The sequence below is a fragment of the Ranitomeya imitator genome, chromosome 8, assembly GCF_032444005.1.
Source record: "Ranitomeya imitator isolate aRanImi1 chromosome 8, aRanImi1.pri, whole genome shotgun sequence".
NCBI classification, from domain to species: Eukaryota; Metazoa; Chordata; class Amphibia; order Anura; family Dendrobatidae; genus Ranitomeya; species Ranitomeya imitator.
The window spans coordinates 75,710,761-75,734,108 of NC_091289.1; the positions used below are offsets into that span (position 1 = coordinate 75,710,761).

The following is a 23,348-nucleotide window of genomic DNA, read 5'->3' on the forward strand; positions in this document are numbered from 1 at the left end:
GACTGTGAGTAAAGATGAAAATACAAACACAGAGATGAAATAGATTTAGCAAAGTGAGGCCCGACTTACTGAACAGACGGAGGATAGGAAAGGTAACTTTGCGGTCAGCACAAAAAACTACAAAAAGACCACGCAGAGGGCGCAAAAAGACCCTCCGCACCGACTCACGGTGCGGAGGCGCTCCCTCTGCGTCCCAGAGCTTCCAGCAAGCAAGACAAAAATCAAAATAGCAAGCTGGACAGAAAAATAGCAAACTAAAGAAAAACAAGCAGGAACTTAGCTTCTGCTGGGAAGACAGGTCACAAGAACGATCCAGGAGTGAACTAGACCAATACTGGAACATAGACAGGTGGCATGGAGCAATGATCTAAGTGGAGTTAAATAGAGCAGCCAGCTAACTAATTAACCTCGTCACCTGTGGAAGGAAACTCAGAAGCCGCAGCCACATGGACAGAACCAGCCGAAGTACCATTCATGACCACAGGAGGGAGCTTGACAACAGAATTCACAACAGTACCCCCCCTTGAGGAGGGGTCACCGAACCCTCACCAGAGCCCCCAGGCCGACCAGGACGAGCCAAATGAAAGGCACGAACCAGATCGGCAGCATGAACATCGGAGGCAAAGACCCAGGAATTATCTTCCTGACCATAACCCTTCCACTTGACCAGGTACTGGAGTTTCCATCTCGAAATACGAGAATCCAAAATCTTCTCCACCACATACTCCAACTCCCCCTCAACCAACACCGGGGCAGGAGGATCAACGGATGGAACCACAGGCGCCACGTATCTCCGCAACAACGACCTATGGAATACATTATGGATGGCAAAAGAAGCTGGAAGGGTCAAACGAAACGACACAGGATTGAGAACCTCAGAAATCTTATATGGACCAATGAAACGAGGCTTAAACTTAGGAGAGGAAACCTTCATAGGAACATAACGAGACGACAACCAAACCAAATCCCCAACACGAAGTCGGGGACCCACACAGCGCCGGCGGTTAGTGAAACATTGAGCCTTCTCCTGGGACAATGTTAAATTGTCCACCACATGAGTCCAAATCTGCTGCAACCTATCCACCACAGTATCTACACCAGGACAGTCCGAAGACTCAACCTGCCCTGAAGAGCAACGAGGATGGAAACCAGAATTGCAGAAAAACGGCGAAACCAAAGTAGCCGAGCTAGCCCGATTATTAAGGGCGAACTCAGCCAAAGGCAAAAAGGACACCCAATCATCCTGATCAGCAGAAACAAAGCATCTCAGATATGTTTCCAAAGTCTGATTAGTTCGTTCGGTTTGGCCATTTGTCTGAGGATGGAAAGCCGAGGAAAAAGACAAATCAATGCCCATCCTAGCACAAAAGGCTCGCCAAAACCTCGAAACAAACTGGGAACCTCTGTCCGAAACGATGTTCTCCGGAATGCCATGTAAACGAACCACATGCTGGAAAAACAATGGCACCAAATCAGAGGAGGAAGGCAACTTAGACAAGGGTACCAAATGGACCATCTTAGAGAAGCGATCACAAACCACCCAAATGACCGACATCTTTTGAGAAACAAGGAGATCCGAAATAAAATCCATAGAGATATGCGTCCAGGGCCTCTTCGGGACCGGCAAGGGCAAAAGCAACCCACTGGCACGAGAACAGCAGGGCTTAGCCCGAGCACAAGTCCCACAGGACTGCACAAAAGAACGCACATCCCGCGACAAAGACGGCCACCAAAAGGATCTAGCCACCAAATCTCTGGTACCAAAGATTCCAGGATGACCAGCCAACACCGAACAATGAACCTCAGAGATAACTCTACTAGTCCATTTATCAGGGACAAACAGTTTCTCCGCTGGGCAACGGTCAGGTCTATCAGCCTGAAATTTTTGCAGCACCCGCCGCAATTCAGGGGAGATGGCAGACAAAATTACCCCCTCTTTGAGAATACCCGCCAGCTCAGGAACACCCGGAGAGTCAGGCACAAAACTCCTTGACAGGGCATCAGCCTTCACATTCTTAGAGCCTGGAAGGTACGAAACCACAAAATCAAAGCGGGAGAAAAATAGCGACCAACGAGCCTGTCTAGGATTCAACCGTTTGGCAGACTCGAGATAAGTCAAATTCTTGTGATCCGTCAAGACCACCACGCGATGCTTGGCTCCTTCAAGCCAATGACGCCACTCCTCGAATGCCCACTTCATGGCCAACAACTCTCGATTGCCAACATCATAATTGCGCTCAGCAGGCAAAAACTTTCTAGAAAAGAAGGCACATGGTTTCATCACCGAGCCATCAGAACTTCTTTGCGACAAAACAGCCCCTGCTCCAATCTCAGAAGCATCAACCTCGACCTGAAACGGGAGCGAAACATCTGGCTGGCACAACACAGGGGCAGAAGAAAAACGACGCTTTAACTCCTGAAAAGCTTCCACAGCCTCAGAAGACCAATTGACCACATCAGCACCCTTCTTGGTCAAATCAGTCAACGGTTTAGCAACCCTAGAAAAATTACTGATGAAGTGATGATAAAAATTAGCAAAGCCCAGGAACTTTTGCAGACTCTTCACAGATGTCGGCTGAGTCCAATCATAAATGGCCTGGACTTTAACAGGGTCCATCTCGATAGTAGAAGGGGAAAAAATGAAACCCAAAAATGAAACCTTCTGAACTCCAAAGAGACACTTTGACCCCTTCACAAACAAAGAATTCGCACGAAGGACCTGGAACACCATTCTGACCTGCTTCACGTGAGACTCCCAATCATCCGAAAAGACCAAAATATCATCCAAATATACAATCAGGAATTTATCCAGGTACTCTCGGAAGATGTCATGCATAAAAGACTGAAATACTGATGGAGCATTGGAAAGCCCGAATGGCATAACCAGGTACTCAAAATGGCCCTCGGGCGTATTAAATGCTGTTTTCCATTCATCGCCCTGTTTAATACGCACAAGATTATACGCACCACGAAGATCTATCTTGGTGAACCAACTAGCCCCCTTAATCCGAGCAAACAAATCAGACAGCAGCGGCAAAGGATACTGAAATTTGACTGTGATCTTATTAAGAAGGCGGTAATCAATACAAGGTCTCAAAGAACCATCCTTCTTGGCCACAAAAAAGAACCCTGCTCCCAATGGTGATGACGACGGGCGAATATGACCCTTCTCCAAGGATTCCTTTACATAACTCCGCATAGCGGTGTGCTCTGGCACAGATAAATTGAACAGTCGGCCCTTAGGAAACTTACTACCAGGAATCAAATTGATAGCACAATCGCAATCCCTATGAGGAGGTAGGGCACTGGATTTGGGCTCATCAAATACATCCCGGTAATCCGACAAAAACTCCGGGACTTCAGAAGGGGTGGATGACAAAATAGACAAAAATGGAACATCACCATGTACCCCCTGACAACCCCAGCTGGACACAGCCATTGATTTCCAATCCAATACTGGATTATGGACCTGTAGCCATGGCAACCCCAAAACGACCACATCATGCAGATTATGCAACACCAAAAAGCGAATATCCTCCTGATGTGCAGGAGCCATGCACGTGGTCAATTGGGTCCAGTACTGAGGCTTATTCTTGGCCAAAGGCGTAGCATCAATTCCTCTCAATGGAATAGGATACTGCAAGGGCTCCAAGAAAAAACCACAGCGCCTAGCAAACTCCAAGTCCATCAAATTCAGGGCAGCGCCTGAATCCACAAATGCCATAACAGAATAGGATGACAAAGAGCAAATCAGAGTAACGGACAAAAGAAATTTCGACTGTACCGTACCAATGGTGGCAGACCTAGCGAAACGCTTAGTGCGCTTAGGACATTCGGAGATAGCATGAGTGGAATCACCACAGTAAAAACACAGCCCATTCCGACGTCTGTGTTCTTGCCGTTCATCTCTGGTCAAAGTCCTATCACACTGCATAGGCTCAGGTCTATGCTCAGATAATACTGCCAAATGGTGCACAGCTTTACGCTCACGCAAGCGTCGATCGATCTGAATGGCCAAAGACATAGACTCATTCAGACCAGCAGGCATGGGAAATCCCACCATGACATCCTTAAGGGCTTCAGAGAGACCCTTTCTGAAAATTGCTGCCAAGGCACATTCATTCCACTGAGTGAGTACAGACCACTTCCTAAACTTCTGACAATATATCTCTACCTCATCCTGACCCTGACACAGAGCCAGCAAGATTTTCTCTGCCTGATCCACTGAATTTGGTTCATCATAAAGCAATCCGAGCGCCAGAAAAAACGCATCAACATCACGCAATGCCGGATCTCCTGGCGCAAGGGAAAATGCCCAGTCTTGAGGGTCGCCACGTAACAAAGAAATAATGATTTTCACTTGTTGAACAGGGTCACCTGAGGAGCGAGGTTTCAAAGCAAGAAACAATTTACAATTATTTTTGAAATTCAGAAACTTAGATCTATCCCCAAAAAACAAATCAGGAATTGGAATCCTAGGCTCTAACATCGGATTCTGAACCACAAAATCTTGAATGTTTTGTACCCTTGCAGTGAGATTATCCATACAAGAGGACAGACCTTGAATGTCCGAATGTCCATATCTACACCTGTATCCTGAACCACCCAGAGGTAAAGGCGAAAAGAGAGACAAAACACACTGCAAAGGAAAAAAAATGGTCTCAGAACTTCTCTTATCCCTCTATTGAGATGCATTAATACTTTGGGCCACCTGTACTGTTATGACCTGGTGGTAAGGACAATAATGGACCTGGTGGTTAAGAGCACACGGGATGACCTGATAGTTACAAATAATATAGGACAAGCTCTGAGACGTGGGAACTCTGCTGACCGCAATCCCTAATCCTATCACACACACTAGAAATAGCTGTGGATTGCTCCTAACGCTCCCTATGCAACTCGACACAGCCTAAGGAACTAGCTAGCCCTGGAGACAGAAAAATAAGCCTACCTTGCCTCAGAGAAATTCCCCAAAGGAAAAGGCAGCCCCACACATATAATGACTGTGAGTAAAGATGAAAATACAAACACAGAGATGAAATAGATTTAGCAAAGTGAGGCCCGACTTACTGAACAGACTGAGGATAGAAAAGGTAACTTTGCGGTCAGCACAAAAAACTACAAAAAGACCACGCAGAGGGAGCAAAAAGACCCTCCGTACCGACTCACGGTGCGGAGGCGCTCCCTCTGCGTCCCAGAGCTTCCAGCAAGCAAGACAAAAATCAAAATAGCAAGCTGGACAGAAAAATAGCAAACTAAAGAAAAACAAGCAGGAACTTAGCTTCTGCTGGGAAGACAGGTCACAAGAACGATCCAGGAGTGAACTAGACCAATACTGGAACATAGACAGGTGGCATGGAGCAATGATCTAAGTGGAGTTAAATAGAGCAGCCAGCTAACGAATTAACCTCGTCACCTGTGGAAGGAAACTCAGAAGCCGCAGCCCCATGGACAGAACCAGCCGAAGTACCATTCATGACCACAGGAGGGAGCTTGACAACAGAATTCACAACAGGTAGCTTCGGGGACTTATGGTGCTGTCACCTGCCCCCTGGTGGCATAAACTCATATGAACTGTAGCGTGGGAATTTTTCTGAATATTTTCTCCCTTTATTAACCAGGCCTAATGTCACTTTACAATAGCAAGGTGACATTAACCCCTTATTACCCCATATCCCACCGCTACAGGGGAGTGAGAAGAGAGCGGCTAAGTGCCAGAATAGGTGTATCTTACAGATGTGCTTTTTCTGGGGTGGCTGGGGGCAGAAGCTTTTAGCCGGGGGGGGGCAATATCCATGGTCCCTCTCTAGGTTATTAATATCTGTCTTCAGTCACTGGCTTTCCAACTCTGGAGGACAAAATTGTGCGGGAGCCCACACCATTTTTTTTCTGTGATTTAACCCTTTATTTTAACACAGTTCCAAAATTTTGCACACACACACACATTAGTGAGGAATATGTACAAATATAATGAATATAAAATGGTTTACTGTGTGGAAACCATGTCTCATATCCTGTCGGGTTTGGTAAGGAGTTATCAAAAGCGAGCAATTGAATTACCGGCTTTTATGCTATCTAGCTCTGCATTAAATATATATATGTATATATACTGTAAATAATCAAGTATAAGCCGAGAATTTCGGCCCATTTTTTTAGGCTGATATTGTCCCTCTCGGCTTATACTCATGTCATTCCCAGGGGTTGGCGGGGGAGGAGGAGCGGCAGCTGTCTAATAATACTCACCTGCTCCTGGCGTGGTCCCTGCACATCCCTGCTTCTCTGGGCGCTGACAGCTTCTTCCTGTATTGAGCAGTCACATGGTACTGCCCATTACAGTAATGAATAAGGACCCCACTCCACTCCCATAGGGGTGGAGCCGCATATTCATTACTGTAATGAGCGGTACCATGTGACCGCTCAATACAGGAAGAAGCTGTCAATGCCTGGAGAACCAGGGACGTGCTGGGAGAAGGTGAGTATGGCAGGGGCAGTGCGCTATATTCACCTCTTTTTCTTTCCACCATCGGCGCTTCTCTGTCTTCTGCGTCCTCTACAGTGACGCTCAGGTCAGAGGGCGCGATGACGCGATTAGTGTGCGCCGCCCTCTGCCTGAGCGTCAGTGCGGAGAACGGGGAAGACACAGTGGCACTTGGTGGTGGAACGGGGGACAGGTGAATATAGCAATATATAGAAATAAAGCAGTGAAATGTGGGCCATGTGCAGCATTATATAGGGCAAATATCTCTATGGAGCATCTTATGGGGCCATGTGCAGCATTATATGGGGCAAATATCTCTATGGAGCACCTTATGGGGCCATGTGCAGCATTATATGGGGCAAATATCTCTATGGAGCATCTTACGTGGCCATGTGCAGCATTACATGGGGGCAAATATCTCTATGGAGCATCTTATGGGGCCATGTGCAACTTATATGGGGCAAATATCTCTATGGAGCATCTTATGGGGCCATGTGCAGCATTATATGGGGTAAATATCTCTATGGAGCATCTTATGTGGCCATGTGCAGCATTACATGGGGGCAAATATCTCTATGGAGCATCTTATGGGACCATAATCAGCATTTGTGCAGCATTGTATGGGGCAAATGTCTGTATGGAGCATCTTTTGGGGTCATAATCAGCATTTGTGCAGCATTATATGGGGCATATTTTAATATGGAGTATCTTATGGGGCCCATCATAAACTGTATAGAGCATTATATGGGGTGTATTTTGTATAGAGCATTATATGGGACCCATCATGAACTGTATGGAGCATTATATGGGGCTCCTGATTCAATATGGATATTCAAAAACACTTAACCTACTGATGTCTCAATTAATTTTACTTTTATTGGTATCTATTTTTATTTTTGACATTTACCGGTAGCTTCTGCATTTTCCACCCTAGGCTTATACTCGAGTCATTCATTTTCACAGTTTTTTGTGGCAAAATTAGGGGTCTCGGCTTATACTCGGGTCTGCTTATACTCGAGTATATACGGTATATATATGTATGTGTCAATGACATACATATATACCTATTCTATGTGTAGACATTTATTTTATCTATTCTATTCTAACCTGTCAGTGTGATTTTACTGTACACCGCACTGAATTACCGGCTTTTCTATAGGACACCGGTGCGTATTTCTCGCAAGTCACACGTGTAATCCGTATTTTTCTCGCCCCCCATAGACTTGCATTGGCGTATTTTTCTCGGAATACACTAACAATTGCAGCATGCTGCGTTTTTCTAAGTCCGTAAAATACGGCTAAGAAATATACGGCTGCCCTATAGCTGCACTATAGAGAAACATTGGACTGTGTGCAATGCGTTGTTTTTGCGCCTCTCCCTCGTCCATATTTCTCTCTAGTGTGACGCCGGCCTTACTCAGCCACTCGTATTGAAGAAAGTACATGTGCAGTGGAGAATAAGATGATCATTTTGACTTTTTATTTCAGGGATTACAGTAAAATTTGCTATAATATCAATTTACACAAACATCTAGCTAGTAAGATTCATATACAACTATCCTGGCAATTTGGTTTCTGTAAAAAAAAAATATGACGTTCAACTTTTATATAAGATTTAGGATTTATACTTTCAGAACCATAAGTATATTTAAAAGCTGATTCTAGTTGTTTTACAGTTTGTGGCTTTTTATATTGTCAGTATGTATTATTAACAATCATTAACTATGACTAGTTCTCTTATGAATGGATAGAAAGTTAGAAATACTCATAGGCAAATGTCTTTTTTCTCTTTTGAAGGTGCAGGAATGGGAATGACATCACCTGTTTCAATTATTAGTTATCCTACAGAGGAAGAATCTCTCCAACCAAAAGTCAAGGTCATACTTCGAATTCCAAGTCAATTCCAGGCAGATCCTCCACTTCCTACAGATGAAAGTATTCATATTGAAAGCAGAGAAGGACTGACGGTGTATGCCATGTGAGAAAATAGCAATAATAACAATAATATGTTGGATTTTATTTTAAACTAGCTGTACTACCCGACTACACCCGGGTTAATAACTGCTGTTAATAAAATAGAATGTGTTAACAAAAATGTATTCTGCACACAAAAACCACAAAACAAATAGTTAGAAATGTAATTATTAAAAGGCAAAAACTAAGCTAGTAGAAGCATTTCACAACATATATTTCAACACCAGAGATATTCCACACAGATTTAACTAAATTGGCCAGGTAGTGTGAAGTAATCTTCTACTACTTATTCGAGAGCCTTTTCATAAACGACATTCTTAGTTTTTCCTTCAGGTGCAAAGACGAACAGATTTTTGGCTGTTCCAACTCTTGAACAGGCCACATAAAGTTGACCATGAGAAAAGCATGGAGATTGTAAATCGATTCCAACTACTTTCCAGGACTGTCCCTGAGCCTTGTTGATGGACATAGCAAATGCCAGTCAAACAGGAAACTGGAGGCGTTTAAAATCAAAATGCAAATCAGATGGAATGAGAGGAATTGTTGGAATGAAAACATCTTCTCCTGTGGCACATCCTGTTAAAATGGTTGCCTCAATTACATGTGGAAACAGGTTCTTAATCAAGAGTCTTGTTCCATTACACAGCTTTGGTGGATCCAAATTTCTCAATAGCAGAATAGGTGCTCCAGGTTTTAGAAAGAGGTTGTGAGGAGGAAGTCCTTGTGGCTCCAAGGAATTTAGGAAATCAGTTGAATAAAATAATGCTTGAGCAGGGTCTATTACCGTATCCACTGACTTGTAGGTTGTGCACACACCTGTAAGGAGATTTAGAATTTGAGGATTGATCTTGTTGACGCTGTCATTTTTGGGAGCTAGAATAGCCCTTTCACACATCCAGCCAGATTTTTTTGAAGTGGAGTTGAATGTTTAGAAAAACCTTTGCTTTCAACTCCTCAATGGAAGTCACAATGCAACAAAAGTTACTTGGGAAGGTAATTTGTCCAGTGGTTGAGTTTACTGGTGCCTTGCCATCTCCAATAGTCAACAGCTGGCTTGTAAACAGTCCAGCAGAAACATTGCCTGTCATGTAGACCCTCATGTTTGGGTTCAGTGACATTTTCTTTACTTTTCTCCAAAGGTACGATGCTTTCAGACAGGCATTGAGTTTGTCTGCAGGGGTTGATCTTGGAATAACAGGTAGTGTTTGGCGGAAGTCACCTGCCAAAACAACAACTACTCCTCCCATGATATGTTTTGTTGCTACGCAGGTCTTGCAGCAGTCTGTCCACTGCTTCCAGAGCCCATTTGTGTGACATGGTGCATTCATCCCAAATGATGGCACTGCATTTTTTAAGCAATTTGGCCAGTCCTGATCCATTGGCAATATTACACACGGGGCTGTCACTATGAGTCAGGTTAAGTGGTAGTTTGAATGTCGAATGTGCTGTCCTGCCATCTTTTAAAAGCGTAGCTGCAATTCCAGAAGATGCCACTGCAAGTGCAATCTTTTTTTGTTGTCGAAATTTTGCCAGGAGCAAGTTGATTACAAATGTCTTTCCTGTTCCACCTTTAGCATCCAGGAAGACAATCCCGCCTTTGTTGGTTTCAATGAAACTTAAAATGTAGTTAGAGGCGTCCCTTTGATCTGGTACCAATATTGTCTCGTTCTGATACACATGCTGTCAATTCATCAATATTGTAGTTTGTTTCTATGAAAATCTCACTACACATTTGGATGCCTTCAGGATTTCTTATTGCAGCAGGCAAACCAAGCAACTGTAAGGCTTTTCCTAACATTGCTGTGCACTGATCTTCAAGAAGCATTAAAGTTTCATTGAACATTTCCTCAGTGAAGTTCAGGGCCGGACTGGGACAAAAATTCAGCCCTGGCATCTGAAGGTACACAGGCCCACTTGTCGTATGGTGGTTACACACTAAGGCTAAGTGCACATGTTCAGGATTTTTCGTGTTTTTTTCATGTTTTTTCGCTATAAAAACGCGAAATAAACGCTTATATTAAGCATCCTATTAGAATGCATTCCACAATTTTTGTGCACATGCTGCGTTTTTTTCCGGAATACTTTTCCGCTCTGAAAAAAAAAAAACGTAGCATGTGCACAAAAATTGCTCATTATTTAGTGAAATTGGGGGATTCCGCACACATAGAAATGCACTGATCAGCTTACTTTCCGCATGGAGCTATGTCCACCATGCAGGAAGTAAGCGAATCATGTGCGGTTGGTATCCAGGGTGGAGGAGAGGAGTCTCTCCTCCACGGACTGGTCACCATATCCCTGTAAAAAAAAAAAAAGAATTAAAATAAAAAATAGTGATATACTCACCTTCCAATGGCCCCCAGAGTCCTTCCGTCTCTCAGCGGTGCACGCGGCGCCTTCCGTTCCCAGGGATGCTGTGTGCGAAGGACCTAGGATGACGTCGCGGAGGTGTAAGTGCACGCTTAGTGGAGATGGGATTTCATGAAATCCCATCCACTATGCTGTAACATCCGGATGCTACGGATAGGACACTGCTTCAAATCCACAGCAAATACGCCAAGTGAAAACATACCCTCAGCCATCAGATTTCCTTTAAGATCCCACAGGTGCCATCTATGTCTCATGGTTGACTATTAGGCTATGTGCACACGTTGCGGATTTTGCTACGGATCCACAGCGGGTTTGACGCTGCGGAATCGCAGCAGCTTTCCATGCGTTTACAGTACAATGTAAACCTATGGAAAACGCAATCCTCAGTGCACATGCTGCGGAAAAAAACACGCGGAAACGCTGCGGGTTACTTTCCGCAGCATGTCAATTCTTTGTGCGCATTCCGCAGCGGTTTACACCTGCTCCAGAAAAGGAATCCGCAGGTGTAAAACCACAGGTGTAATCCTCACGAAATCCGCATAAAAACCGCGATAAATCCGCGCTAAATCCACTGGTAAAACGCAGTGCCTTTTACCTGTAGATTTCTGAAATCCGCTGCAGAAAAATCCGCAGCCATCAAAACTATATGTGCACATAGCCTTTTCCCTGCTTTTGAGAACTATAACTCCCAGCATGTACAGCAGCTCCTATGGCATGCTGGAAGTATAGTTCACCAAAGGAGTGGTGATTTTTTGAGCTAGTGCCATGGAGTGCATACAGCTTTTTTTTCTTAATTCTATTAGAGCTTGCCTCTTAGCTAGATCCAGGTACAACTCCGGGCTTCTGTTCCATGCACTCAATGTAAAGTTATCAGCAGCTCCTAAATCCTTTCTGTCCCTGCCGCCTGGCTGGACAGGAGGAAGTGGGCCTCTGATGTCCTGACTCCAGACCCCAGGCTGCAGTTAATGGCAGGGTCTCAGCAGCAGAGAAGAGCAGAGTGCACCTCTCCCCCTCCCCTGCCCTACAGTCATGGCCAAAAGTATTGACACCCCTGCAATTCTGTCAGATAATACTCATTTTCTTCCTGAAAATGATTGCAAACACACATTATTTGGTATTATTATCTTCATTTAATTTGTCTTAAATGAAATAACACAAAAAGAATTGTCCTAAAGCCAAATTGGATATAATTCCACACCAAATATAAAAAAAGGGGTGGACAAAAGTATTGGCACTGTTCGAAAAATCATGAGATGTTTCTCTAATTTGCGTAATTAACAGCACCTGTAACTTACTTGTGGCACCTAACAGGTGTTGGCAATAACTAAATCACACTTGCAGCCAGTTGACATGGATTAAAGTTGACTCAACCTCTGTCCTGTGTCCTTGTGTGTACCACATTGAGCATGGAGAAAAGAAAGAAGACCAAAGAACTGTCTGAGGACTTGAGAAACCAAATTGTGAGGAAGCATGAGCAATCTCAAGGCTACAAGTCCATCTCCAAAGACCTGAATGTTCCTGTGTCTACCGTGCGCAGTGTCAAGAAGTTTAACCCCTTTACCCCCAAGGGTGGTTTGCACGTTATGGACTGGGCCAATTTTTACAATTCTGACCACTGTCCCTTTATGAGGTTATAACTCTAGAACGCTTCAACGGATCCCGGTGATTCTGACATTGTTTTCTCGAGACATATTGTACTTCATGATAGTGGTAAAATTTCTTTGATATTACCTGCGTTTATTTGTGAAAAAAATGGAAATTTGGCGAAAATTTTGAAAATTTTGCAATTTTCCAACTTTGAATTTTTATGCAATTAAATCACAGAGATATGTCACACAAAATACTTAATAAGTAACATTTCCCACATGTCTACTTTACATCAGCACAATTTTGGAACCCAAAATTTTTTTTGTTAGGGAGTTATAAGGGTTAAAAGTTGACCAGCAATTTCTCATTTTTACAACACCATTTTCTTTTTTGTTAGGGACCACAACTCATTTGAAGTCATTTTGAGGGGTCTATATGATAGAAAATACCCAAGTGTGACACCATTCTAAAAACTGCACCCCTCAAGGTGCTCAAAACCACATTCAAGAAGTTTATTAACCCTTCAGGTGTTTCACAGGAATTTTTGGAATGTTTAAATAAAAATGAACATTTAACTTTTTTTCACAAAAAATTTACTTCAGCTCCAATTTGTTTTATTTTACCAAGGGTAACAGGAGAAAATGGACCCCAAACATTGTTGTACAATTTGTCCTGAGTACGCCGATACCCGACATGTGGGGGTAAACCACTGTTTGGGCGCATGACAGAGCTCGGAAGCGAAGGAGCGCCATTTAACTTTTCAATGCAAAATTGACTGGAATTGAGATGGGACGCCATGTTGCGTTTGGAGAGCCACTGATGTGCCTAAACAATGAACCCCCCCGCAAGTGACACCATTTTGGAAAGTAGACCCCCTAAGGAACTTATCTAGAGGTGTGGTGAGCACTTTGACCCATTAAGTGCTTCACAGAAGTTTATAATGCAGAACCGTAAAAATAAAAAATCGTTTTTTTCACAAAAATTATCTTTTCACCCCCAATTTTTTATTTTCCCAAGGGTAAAAGAAGAAATTGGACCCCAAGAGTTGTTGTACAATTTGTCCTGAGTACGCTGATACCCCATGTGTGGGGGTAAACCACTGTTTGGGCGCATGGGAGAGCTCGGAAGGGAAGGAGCGCCGTTTGACTTTTCAATGCAAGATTGACAGGAATTGAGATGGGACGCCATGTTGCGTTTGGAGAGCCACTGATGTGCCTAAACATTGAAACCCCCCACAAGTGACACCATTTTGGAAAGTAGACCCCCTAAGGAACTTATCTAGATGTGTGGTGAGCACTTTGACCCACCAAGGGCTTCACAGAAGTTTATAATGCAGAGCCGTAAAAATAAAACAAAAATTTTTTCCCACAAAAATTATTTTTTAGCCCCCAGTTTTGTATTTTCCCGAGGGTAACAGGAGAAATTGGACCCCAAAAGTTGTTGTCCAATTTGTCCTGAGTGCGCTGATACCCCATATGTGGGGGGGAACCACCGTTTGGGCACATGGGAGGGATCGGAAGGGAAGGAGCGCCATTTGGAATGCAGACTTAGATGGAATGGTCTGCAGGCGTCACATTGCGTTTGCAGAGCCCCTAATGTACCTAAACAGTAGAAACCCCTCACAAGTGACACCATTTTGGAAAGTAGACCCCCTAAGGAACTCATCTAGATATGATGTGAGAGCTTTGAACCCCCAAGTATTTCACTACAGTTTAAACGCAGAGCCGCGCAAATAAAAAATATTTTTTTTCTACAAAAATTGTTTTTTAGCCCCCAGTTTTGTATTTTCCCAAGGGTAACAGGAGAAATTGGACCCCAAAAGTTGTTGTCCCATTTGTCCTGAGTACGCTCATACCCCATATGTTGGGGTAAACCCCTGTTTAGGCACACGGGAGAGCTCGGAAGGGAAGGAGCACTGTTTTACTTTTTCAACGCAGAATTGGCTGGAATTGAGATCGGACGCTGTTATGGACCTGGTGGTTAGGAGCACCCGGCACGACCTGATAGTTAAACTCACACAGGACAAGCTCTGGGATGTGGGAGCTCTGCTGACCACAACCCCTAATCCTATCACACAACTAGAAATAGCCGTGGAGCGTTCCTGACTCTCCCTAGACGCCTCTTCACAGCCTAAGAGCTAGCTATCCCTAGAGATAGAAAATAAAGCCTACCTTGCCTCAGAGAAATTCCCCAAAGGAAAAGGCAGCCCCCCACATATATTGACTGTGAGTAAAGAAGAAAGTCACAAACGCAGAAATGAAACAGGTTTCAGCAAAGGGAGGCCAGACTTACTAAACAGACAGAGGATAGGAAAGGTATCTTTGCGGTCAGCACAAAAAACTACAAAAGACCACGCAGAGTGTGCAAAAAGACCTCCGCACCGACTAACGGTGCGGAGATGCCACTCTGCATCCCAGAGCTTCCAGCTAGCAAGGCAAAATCATAATATGCAGCTGGACAAGGAAACAATGAACAAATAATAAGCAGGAACTTAGCTTCTGCTGGAGTAGACAGGTCACCAGAAAGATCCAAGAGCGAACTGAACCAATGCAGGAACATTGACAGCTGGCATGGAGTAACGATCTGAGTGGAGTTAAATAGAGCAGCCAACCACAGGATAAACCATGTCACCTGTGTAAGGAACCTCAGAAGCAGCAGCTCCACTCATAGCCACCAGAGGGAGTCCATGGACAGAACTTGCCGAAGTACCATTCACGACCACAGGAGGGAGTTCGACAACAGAATTCACAACAGGACGCCATGTCGCATTTGGAGAGCCCCTGATGTGCCTAAACAGTGGAAACCCCCCAATTATAACTGAAACCCTAATCCCAACTCTATTCCCAACCCTAACCCTAACTTTAGCCCCAACTCTAGCCCTAACCCTAACCCTAGCCCCAACCCTAACCCTAACCCTAGCCCCAACCCTAGCCCCAACCCTAACCCTAACCCTAGCCCTAGCCCTAACCCTAGCCCTAACCTTAGCCCTAATGGGAGAATGGAAATAAATACATTTTTTACATTTTTTGATTTACTTTTATAGTGATTTTTTAGCGGATTTTTTTATTGCAAAAAATATTTTTTGCGTTACCACATTTTGAGAGCTATAATTTTTCCATATTTTGGTCCACAGAGTCATGTGAGGTCTTGTTTTTTGCGGGACGAGTTGAAGTTTTTATTGGTAACATTTTCGGGCACGTGACATTTTTTGATCGCTTTTTATTACGATTTTTGTGAGGCAGAATGACCAAAAACCAGCTATTCATGAATTTTTTTTGGGGGAGGCGTTTATACCGTTCCGCGTTTGGTAAAATGGACAAAGCAGTTTTATTCTTCGGGTCAGTACAATTACAGCGATACCTCATTTATATCATTTTTTTTATGTTTTGGCGCTTTTATACGATAAAAACTATTTTATAGAAAAAATAATTATTTTTGCATCGCTTTATTCTGAGGACTATAACTTTTTTATTTTTTTGCTGATGATGCTGTATGGCAGCTCTTTTTTTGCGGGACAGGATGATGCTTTCAGCGGTACCATGGTTATTTATATCTGTCTTTTTGATCGCGCGTTATTCCACTTTTTGTTCGGTGGTATGATAATAAAGCGTTGTTTTTTGCCTCGTTTTTTTTTTCCTTACGGTGTTTACTGAAGGGGTTAACTAGTGGGACAGTTTTATAGGTTGGGTCGTTACGGACTAAATATGTGTACTTTTATTGTTTTTTTTTTTTAGATAAAGAAATGAATTTATGGGAATAATATTTTTTTTTTTTTTTACACGCGTGGAAATTTTTTTTTTAATTTTTTTACTTTGTCCCAGGGGGGGACATCACAGATCGGTGATCTGACAGTTTGCACAGCACTCTGTCAGATCACCGATCTGATAGCAGTGCAGGCTGCTTCACAGTGCCTGCTCTGAGCAGGCTCTGTGAATCCACCTCCCTCCCTGCAGGACCCGGATGCCGCGGCCATCTTGGATCCGAGCCTGGAGCAGGGAGGGAGGTGAGCAGACCCTCGCAGCAACGCGATCACATCGCGTTGCTGCGGGGGCTCAGGGAAGCCCGCATGGAGCCCCCTCCCTGCGTGATGCTTCCCTGTACCGCCGGCACACCGCAATCATGTTTGATCGCGGTGTGCCGGGGGCGGTCCGTGACCGCTCCTGGCACATAGTGCCGGATGTCAGCTGCGATAGGCAGCTAACACCCGGCCGCGATCGGCCGCGCTCCCCCCGTGAGCACGGCCGATCGCGCTGGACGTACTATTCCGTCCTTGGGAAGTAGGGCCCACCCCACATGGACGGAATAGTACGTCCATTGGCAGAAAGGGGTTAAAGTGAAGGTGCCATCAAAAAAAAATTTTTTTCAGAAATTGTAAAAATGTAAAGAATTAATGATTACATTTTCTTAAAAAATATTATCATTTGTTTATAATTTAGTAAAATATGAAAAATAATTTGAAAAGTTTTGGAATTTCCTCTTTTAAACACTAGGGGGAGCAGCTGCTGAAATTTCAGAAAAACCTAGTGTACAAATAGCTCACATTACTGCACTGCAGTAATTATGGGCGGAGTCTGCTGACCTGTGTGATGTCTCCTCTCCTCCCCTTCTGGGTGTTTGCTAAGGGATTAGAGAGGATGATATTCAGGAACCCAGTGAGCAGCCATTTTGTTGGTGACTGCAGAGTATGGCTGCCCTCACACTATCAGTATTTGGTCAGTATTTTACATCAGTATTTGTAAGCCAAAACCAGGAGTGGAACAAATAGAGGAAGAGTATAATAGAAACATATGCACCACTTCTGCATTTATCACCCACTCCTGGTTTTGGCTTACAAATACTGAGGTAAAATACTGACCAAATACTGCTAGTGGACGGCAACCTTAGGCTACTTTCACACTAGCGTTGTTGGCTGTACGTTGCAATGCGTCGTTCAGGAGAAAAAACACATGCTGCAAAGTTGTCTGCAGGATGCGTTTTTTCCAGATAGACTAACATTACCGACGCATTGCGACGTATTGCCACACGTCGCAACTGTCGTGCGACGGTTGCGTCATGTTTTGGTGGACCGCCGCCACAAAAAAAGTTACATGTAACGTTTGTTTGTGTGTCGAGTCCTCCATTTTCGACCGCACATGCATGGCCGAAACTCCGCCCCATCCTCCCCAGACCTTACAATTGGGCAGCGGAAGCGTCGTAAGCCTGCTTCCGCTACCCACGTCGGACATTTCTTTCAAAGCATGCGTTGGTACGTCGGCCCGACGCACTGCAACGGGCCCGTACTGACGCTAGTGTGAAAGCAGCCTTATACTGACAAGTAGACAGTCACCGAGGATGGCAGGCAGCAAGGATTCTGGGAGATATGTGGTGGAGGGAGCAGGGTGACAGCAGCACAGAGTATTTCAGGAGAACAGTGTGCTGGTCTATAGGGGCCCCCTGTTTGGTGCGCAGAGCAGCCAGGGATTGTACATAGAGCGCTGTCTTTTATACACATGGATGGACCGTCTGCTCCACAGAAATCCAGGAAACATTTCTGCGGATTGATGGCCTGGTCTGATCCCGACTTTGCATGCAGACCCCATTCCCCATCCTGTCCTGGCGATATGTGAAAGCGAGGTGACAGGCGCAGTCCGGGGTGACGCTGGGAAGGAAATGTAGCCATATAGTAACGATAAAAATGAGACCCCTCTCTTCAGCTACCTCACCAGCCTTCCCCTGACTACACCTAAGGCCGGTTTCACACGTCCAGATAATTCCAGTACCGTATAAAATTGGTACTGGAGTTATCCGTGTCCGTGTGTCCGTGTGCTCACGTGGCACATCAGTGTGGCACACGTGTGCCGCCCGTGTGCCCGTTGGGTACCACACGCACCGTGCAGGAGACAGTGCTAAAGTTTAGCGCTGTCCCCTGCATCGTGCTGAATCCGCGATTTATATCTTCCCTGCAGCAGCGTTTGCTGCAGAGAAAATATGAATAATAGTGTTTAAAATAAAGATCTATGTGTCCCCCGCCCTCCCACCCCCTGTGCGCCCCCCCACACCCTGTGCGCCCCCCCCCCCCCCCCCCGCTGTTCTGAAAATACTCACACGCATCCCTCGTTGGCTGTAGCTGCTTTCTGGTCTGGCCGCATCTTCTCCTGTATGCGGTCACGTGGGGCCGCCGATTACAGTAATGAATATGCGGCTCCACCCCTATGGGAGGTGGAGCCGCATATTCATTACTGTAAATGAGTAAGCAGTTTCGGGGTTAATCTTTCCTCCCTAACTATATCCCTTCTTCTGATGAAGCTGCAGCAACCTCTCCCTATGCTAAGATTGGCAGAAGTAAATGGCAGCCGGCATGCACGCCCCTTTATAGCCCCTGTGACGCCGCAGAAAGCAAGCCAATCACTGTAATGCCCTTCTCTAAGATGGTGGGGACCGAGACCTATGTCATCACGCTGCCCACACTCTGCGTCCTCCTTCATTGGATGAGAAATGGCGCTGAAAACGTCATACAAAACCCGACTTTGGCGCGCTGATTGCCGACCTCATTGCCGATCCCACACTAGGATCGGGTCGGGTTTCACGAAACCTGACTTTGCCGAAAGTTGTCGATTTTTGAATTTGTCCGATCTGTTTCGCTCAACCCTAGCCACAGCGGCTGTGGATCGTTTTTTATTTTTAGATGCTCTTTTGGCTGTAAATTGAGGGAGGGTCTTAGATATGTAAATACACGGGGTGTAGTGGGTATAAAGCTTCTGCATATTCAGTCTGGTCAGAGGTCTCTAAATTTTGTGTAAACGGGGTTATGTGCACTATTATTTATTCAAGTACCATAGGTTAGAAACATGTCCTATGTAAATTAGCAAGAAATACGGAAAAAAGTTTTTTCTGCTTCTATCACATGACACTGTATCTTCCCATCTTCAGAAACTCCCTGAAATCCTTTCTCCAGGGGTGTAACTACAGTAGGTGCAGTAGTTTTAATTGCACTTGGGCCATTGAACCTAAGGTGCCCCAAAAGTCCCTTTGTCCTATATGAAAAGACCAGTAGTTTTAAAGACTTGTAATAATTGGGGGCAGCATTGGAGCTTTTGCATTGGGGCCCCCATGAGCTTCAAGTAACACCACTGCCCTGACACAAACGATACACTATGCCAGCACACCAAATAGTGGAAGGAAAAACTCACTAATGGATAAAAATGAAAAAGCTTACTGAAAAGTACAAGTATCATATTTTTCGTACTATAAGACGCACTGGACCATTAGACACACCTCGGTTTTAGAGGAGGAAATTAGAAAAATTCTGTCCTTAATATCCCCTATCCTGGTATATATGGTCCCCTCATCCCCATCCTGGTAAGCATGGCCTCCTTATCTCTATCCTGGTATACATGGCCCCTAAATCCCTCTTTTGGTATGCACTGCCTCCTCTTCCCTATCCTGGTATACATTGCCCCTCATCCCTATTCTTGTATGCATGGCCCCCTCTTCCCCACCTGGTATGCATGGCCTCCTCATCCACATCCTATATGCATGGCTTCTCATCCCTATCCTGGTGTGCATGACCCCCTCATTCTCATTCTGGTATGCATGTCCTCCTCATCCCTATCCTGGTATGTATGGCCCCCCTCATCCCCATCCTTGTATGCACAGCCCCCTCATCCGCATCCTGGTATGCATAGCCCCCTCATCCCTATCCTGGTATGCATGGCCCCTCATCCCCTTCCTTGTATGTACAGCTCCCTTATCCGCATCCTGGTTTGCATGGCCCCCTCATCCCTTTCCTGGTATGCACGACCCCCTCATCCCTATCCTGGTAGGCATGGTCCCCCTGGTATAATTGGCCCCCATCCCCATCCTGGTACGCATGGCTCCCATCAGACATAAAAAAATAAACCATTATACTTGCCTTCCCTGCGATCCTTTGCAGCATCTTGTTCCGATGCCAGCAGCTGATTTATGCATGTAAGTAGCGCATGACAGGGACGTCATGCGCTACTTACAAGTGGAGGATAGCTGCCAGAATACTCATTGCTCTTGGACTATGTGGTTGGAGAGCAGAGAATATTAATTGCTCTTTAATAGCGAGCACAGTTTTAAACTTAGCCGCAGCTGTCGACTTCTTTCACACTTGCCGCTACTAAAAGGAATGAATATTCACTGCATTCCATGCCTATGGGTGTGGAAAGCAGTGAATATACATTGCCTTTAGTAGCAGGCACAAGCGAATGTCCGGAAGCTTCAGGAAGCTAGCTGTTGAGGCTAACAGTGTGTCTGCTATTAAAGAGCAATGAATATTCACTACACTCCATGGGCATGGAATGCAATGAATATTCATTTCTCTTTAGCAGCGGGCACAGGAGTTAGCCGCAGCTGCAGGCTCCTACCTCTGTGACCTGCAGCAATACCACTGCAGCTCCCCCACCTCGCCATCACAGCCAGAGCAGGTACATCCAGACTATAAGACACACACCCATTTTACTCCACATTTTTGGAGGAAAAAGTGCATCTGATAGTCCAAAAAATACGATAAATTTCAAGAGTCTGTAGACTAGAAAGAATAAACCAAATAAATTAGATAAAGAAGCGTAGAAGTAACAATTCCGTCTCACTGGGAAGTAAAGCTACACAGTTCTCAATCACATCATAAATTAAACAAGCGTGGAAATTTTAGCTTCAAGGCAGCAAAGCATGAAAATTGAAGACTTTTCACTCACTACATGTCTCCATATTGCCATTCAACACAGCTTAAAGAGGACCTTATGCCAAATTGTTCATGTTGAACTGGATGCACGATGTAATAGATGCAGCAGAGCAGATTAAAACTTTTTTATTATTTCATAATTTCGTCTCTACGTTGCTCAGATAGTAGAAATCTAAGTATTTTTTGGAGCCTAAATGGTTAACTTTAGTTAAAGGGGTTGTCCAGCCTTAGGGTATACAAGTCTGCAGTTACTTAATGTGAATCCTCACAGCGCACAGTGTGCACGCTCTCAGGATTCTCCAGTGCCAGTACCAGCAGTGTCAGATGCATGATCGCAACTATGTGATTTGCATACATGTGATCATGTGCTGATTCGTGTTGCACGGCCTCGTTCAATACAAGTCACATAGAGTGGCACTAGACTTGTACCCCAAGATTGGATAGCCCCTTTATTCTAAGTGGGTATTATCAGATACTTTTCACTGGGAGCGGGGGTTAGTTCTTCTCCCTGTATGAGTTGCTATGTGATAACACTCACTTGGACTTAATATACAGTGGCATGTAAAAGTTTTGGCATCCCTAGTAAAAATTATTGTTATTGTGAACAGTTAAGCAAGTTGAAGATGAAGTGATCTCTAAAAGGTCTAAAGATGACACATTTCCTTTCTATTTTAGGCAAAAGAAAGGATTATGGCTTGTTCACTATCATTGTTAGGAAAGACCAGGTGATGCAAATTTCCCAGCTTATAAAAGCCCTGCCTCCTCTAACTTTGTGCCAAAATACAGTAGCCATTGGTTCTTCTAAGCTAGAGAAGGCCATAAAAAAGAAAGTAAAGCGTTTTCAAATTGTAATTTTCTCAGTTTGAAATGGAATTAAGAAATGGCAGAGTTTTTAAATACTTGTTTGATGGATATTCACCTATTCTTCCTTGGAAAATTCTTCCAGTTCTGTGAGATTCCTGCGTTGTCTTGCATGAACTGCTCTTTTGAGATTTTCAATGCTGTTCAGATCACAGGATGGTGAAGGCCATTGTAAAACCTTCAGTTTGCGCCTTTTGAGGTAGTCTATTGCAGATTTTGACATGAGTTTAGGATCATTATCCATTTGTAGAAGCCATCCTCTTTTCAACTTCAGTTTCTCTACAGATGGTGTTGTGTTTGCATCAAGAATTTGTTAAAATTTTATTGAAGTCATTCTTCCCACTAATCAGGAAACGTTCACCGTGACATTGGCTGCAATACAACCCCAATGCAAGATTGATCCTCCCCCTTGCTTAATGGTTGGCGAGATGTTCTTTTCCTGAAACACTGTGCCCTTTTTTCTCCACACATAACTTTGATCATTGGGGCCAAAGAGTTCCATTTGAACCATCGGTCCACAGGACTTGTTTCTAAAATGCATCAGGCTTGTTTAGATGTTCTTTTGCATACTTCTGAAGCTGAATTGTATGGTGAGGATGCAGGAGAAGTTTTTTTGCAGGTGTCTCTGAACAGAAGAACAATATACCACAACTCTAGAGTCTGCTAAATCTTTCCGAATGTTTTTTTGCAGTCAAGTTGGGATTTTAATTTCCTCCTTAGCAATCCTACGAGCAGCTCTCACTGAAATAATGCTTGGTTTTCCAGATCTTATCTTGACCACCACTGTTAATAAATCCTTGACCTCCACTGTTCCTATTTACTGCCATTTCTTAATTACATTTCAAACTGAGGAAATGGCATCTTGAAAATTCTTTACTGTCTTCCTTTAGACTTCTGCCTTGTGGGCCTTCACTATTTTCATTTTCAGAGTGCTAAGCAGTTGCTTAGAAGAATCCACGACTGCTGTTTTTCAGGACAAGGTTAAAGGAGGCTGGGTTTTTATAAAGCTGGAATATTTGCATCACCTGGCCTTTCCTAATGATGACAGTGAACAAGCCATAACTTTAACAGACTAGTTAAAATCTGAAATCTTGGTCAAAGTTATCTGAACACACAAATCTCCAAGAGTACCCAAACTTTAGCATCGGCCCATTTTCCTTTTGGTAATTTTTCAAATGTAAAAGTTGAAAATATCTTAATATATACTTACCTTGTAATGTCTTCACATCCTGTTCCGTCTAGATATGTCCAGATCCCAGAATTCCAAGCAGTGCAAGTTCACCGACTGCCATATTGGGACACCCAAGTGATGGGTGTCTCAATATGGAAACTGGAACACCGTCGCACCACACACACGCACACACACTGTATACGCCGTATGCACCACACGCTGTA

General features: G+C 44.2%; 1 protein-coding gene across 1 annotated transcript in view; it reads left to right on the forward strand.

The window, feature by feature from the left end:
• The window catches only part of HEBP1 (heme binding protein 1), a 163,835-nt gene that overhangs the window by 135,881 nt on the left and 4,606 nt on the right, over positions 1–23,348 (forward strand). The window contains exon 3 of the mRNA XM_069737094.1: positions 8,276–8,456. Coding sequence (XP_069593195.1) covers positions 8,276–8,456 — 181 coding nt within the window. The remainder of the gene's footprint in view (positions 1–8,275; positions 8,457–23,348) is intronic.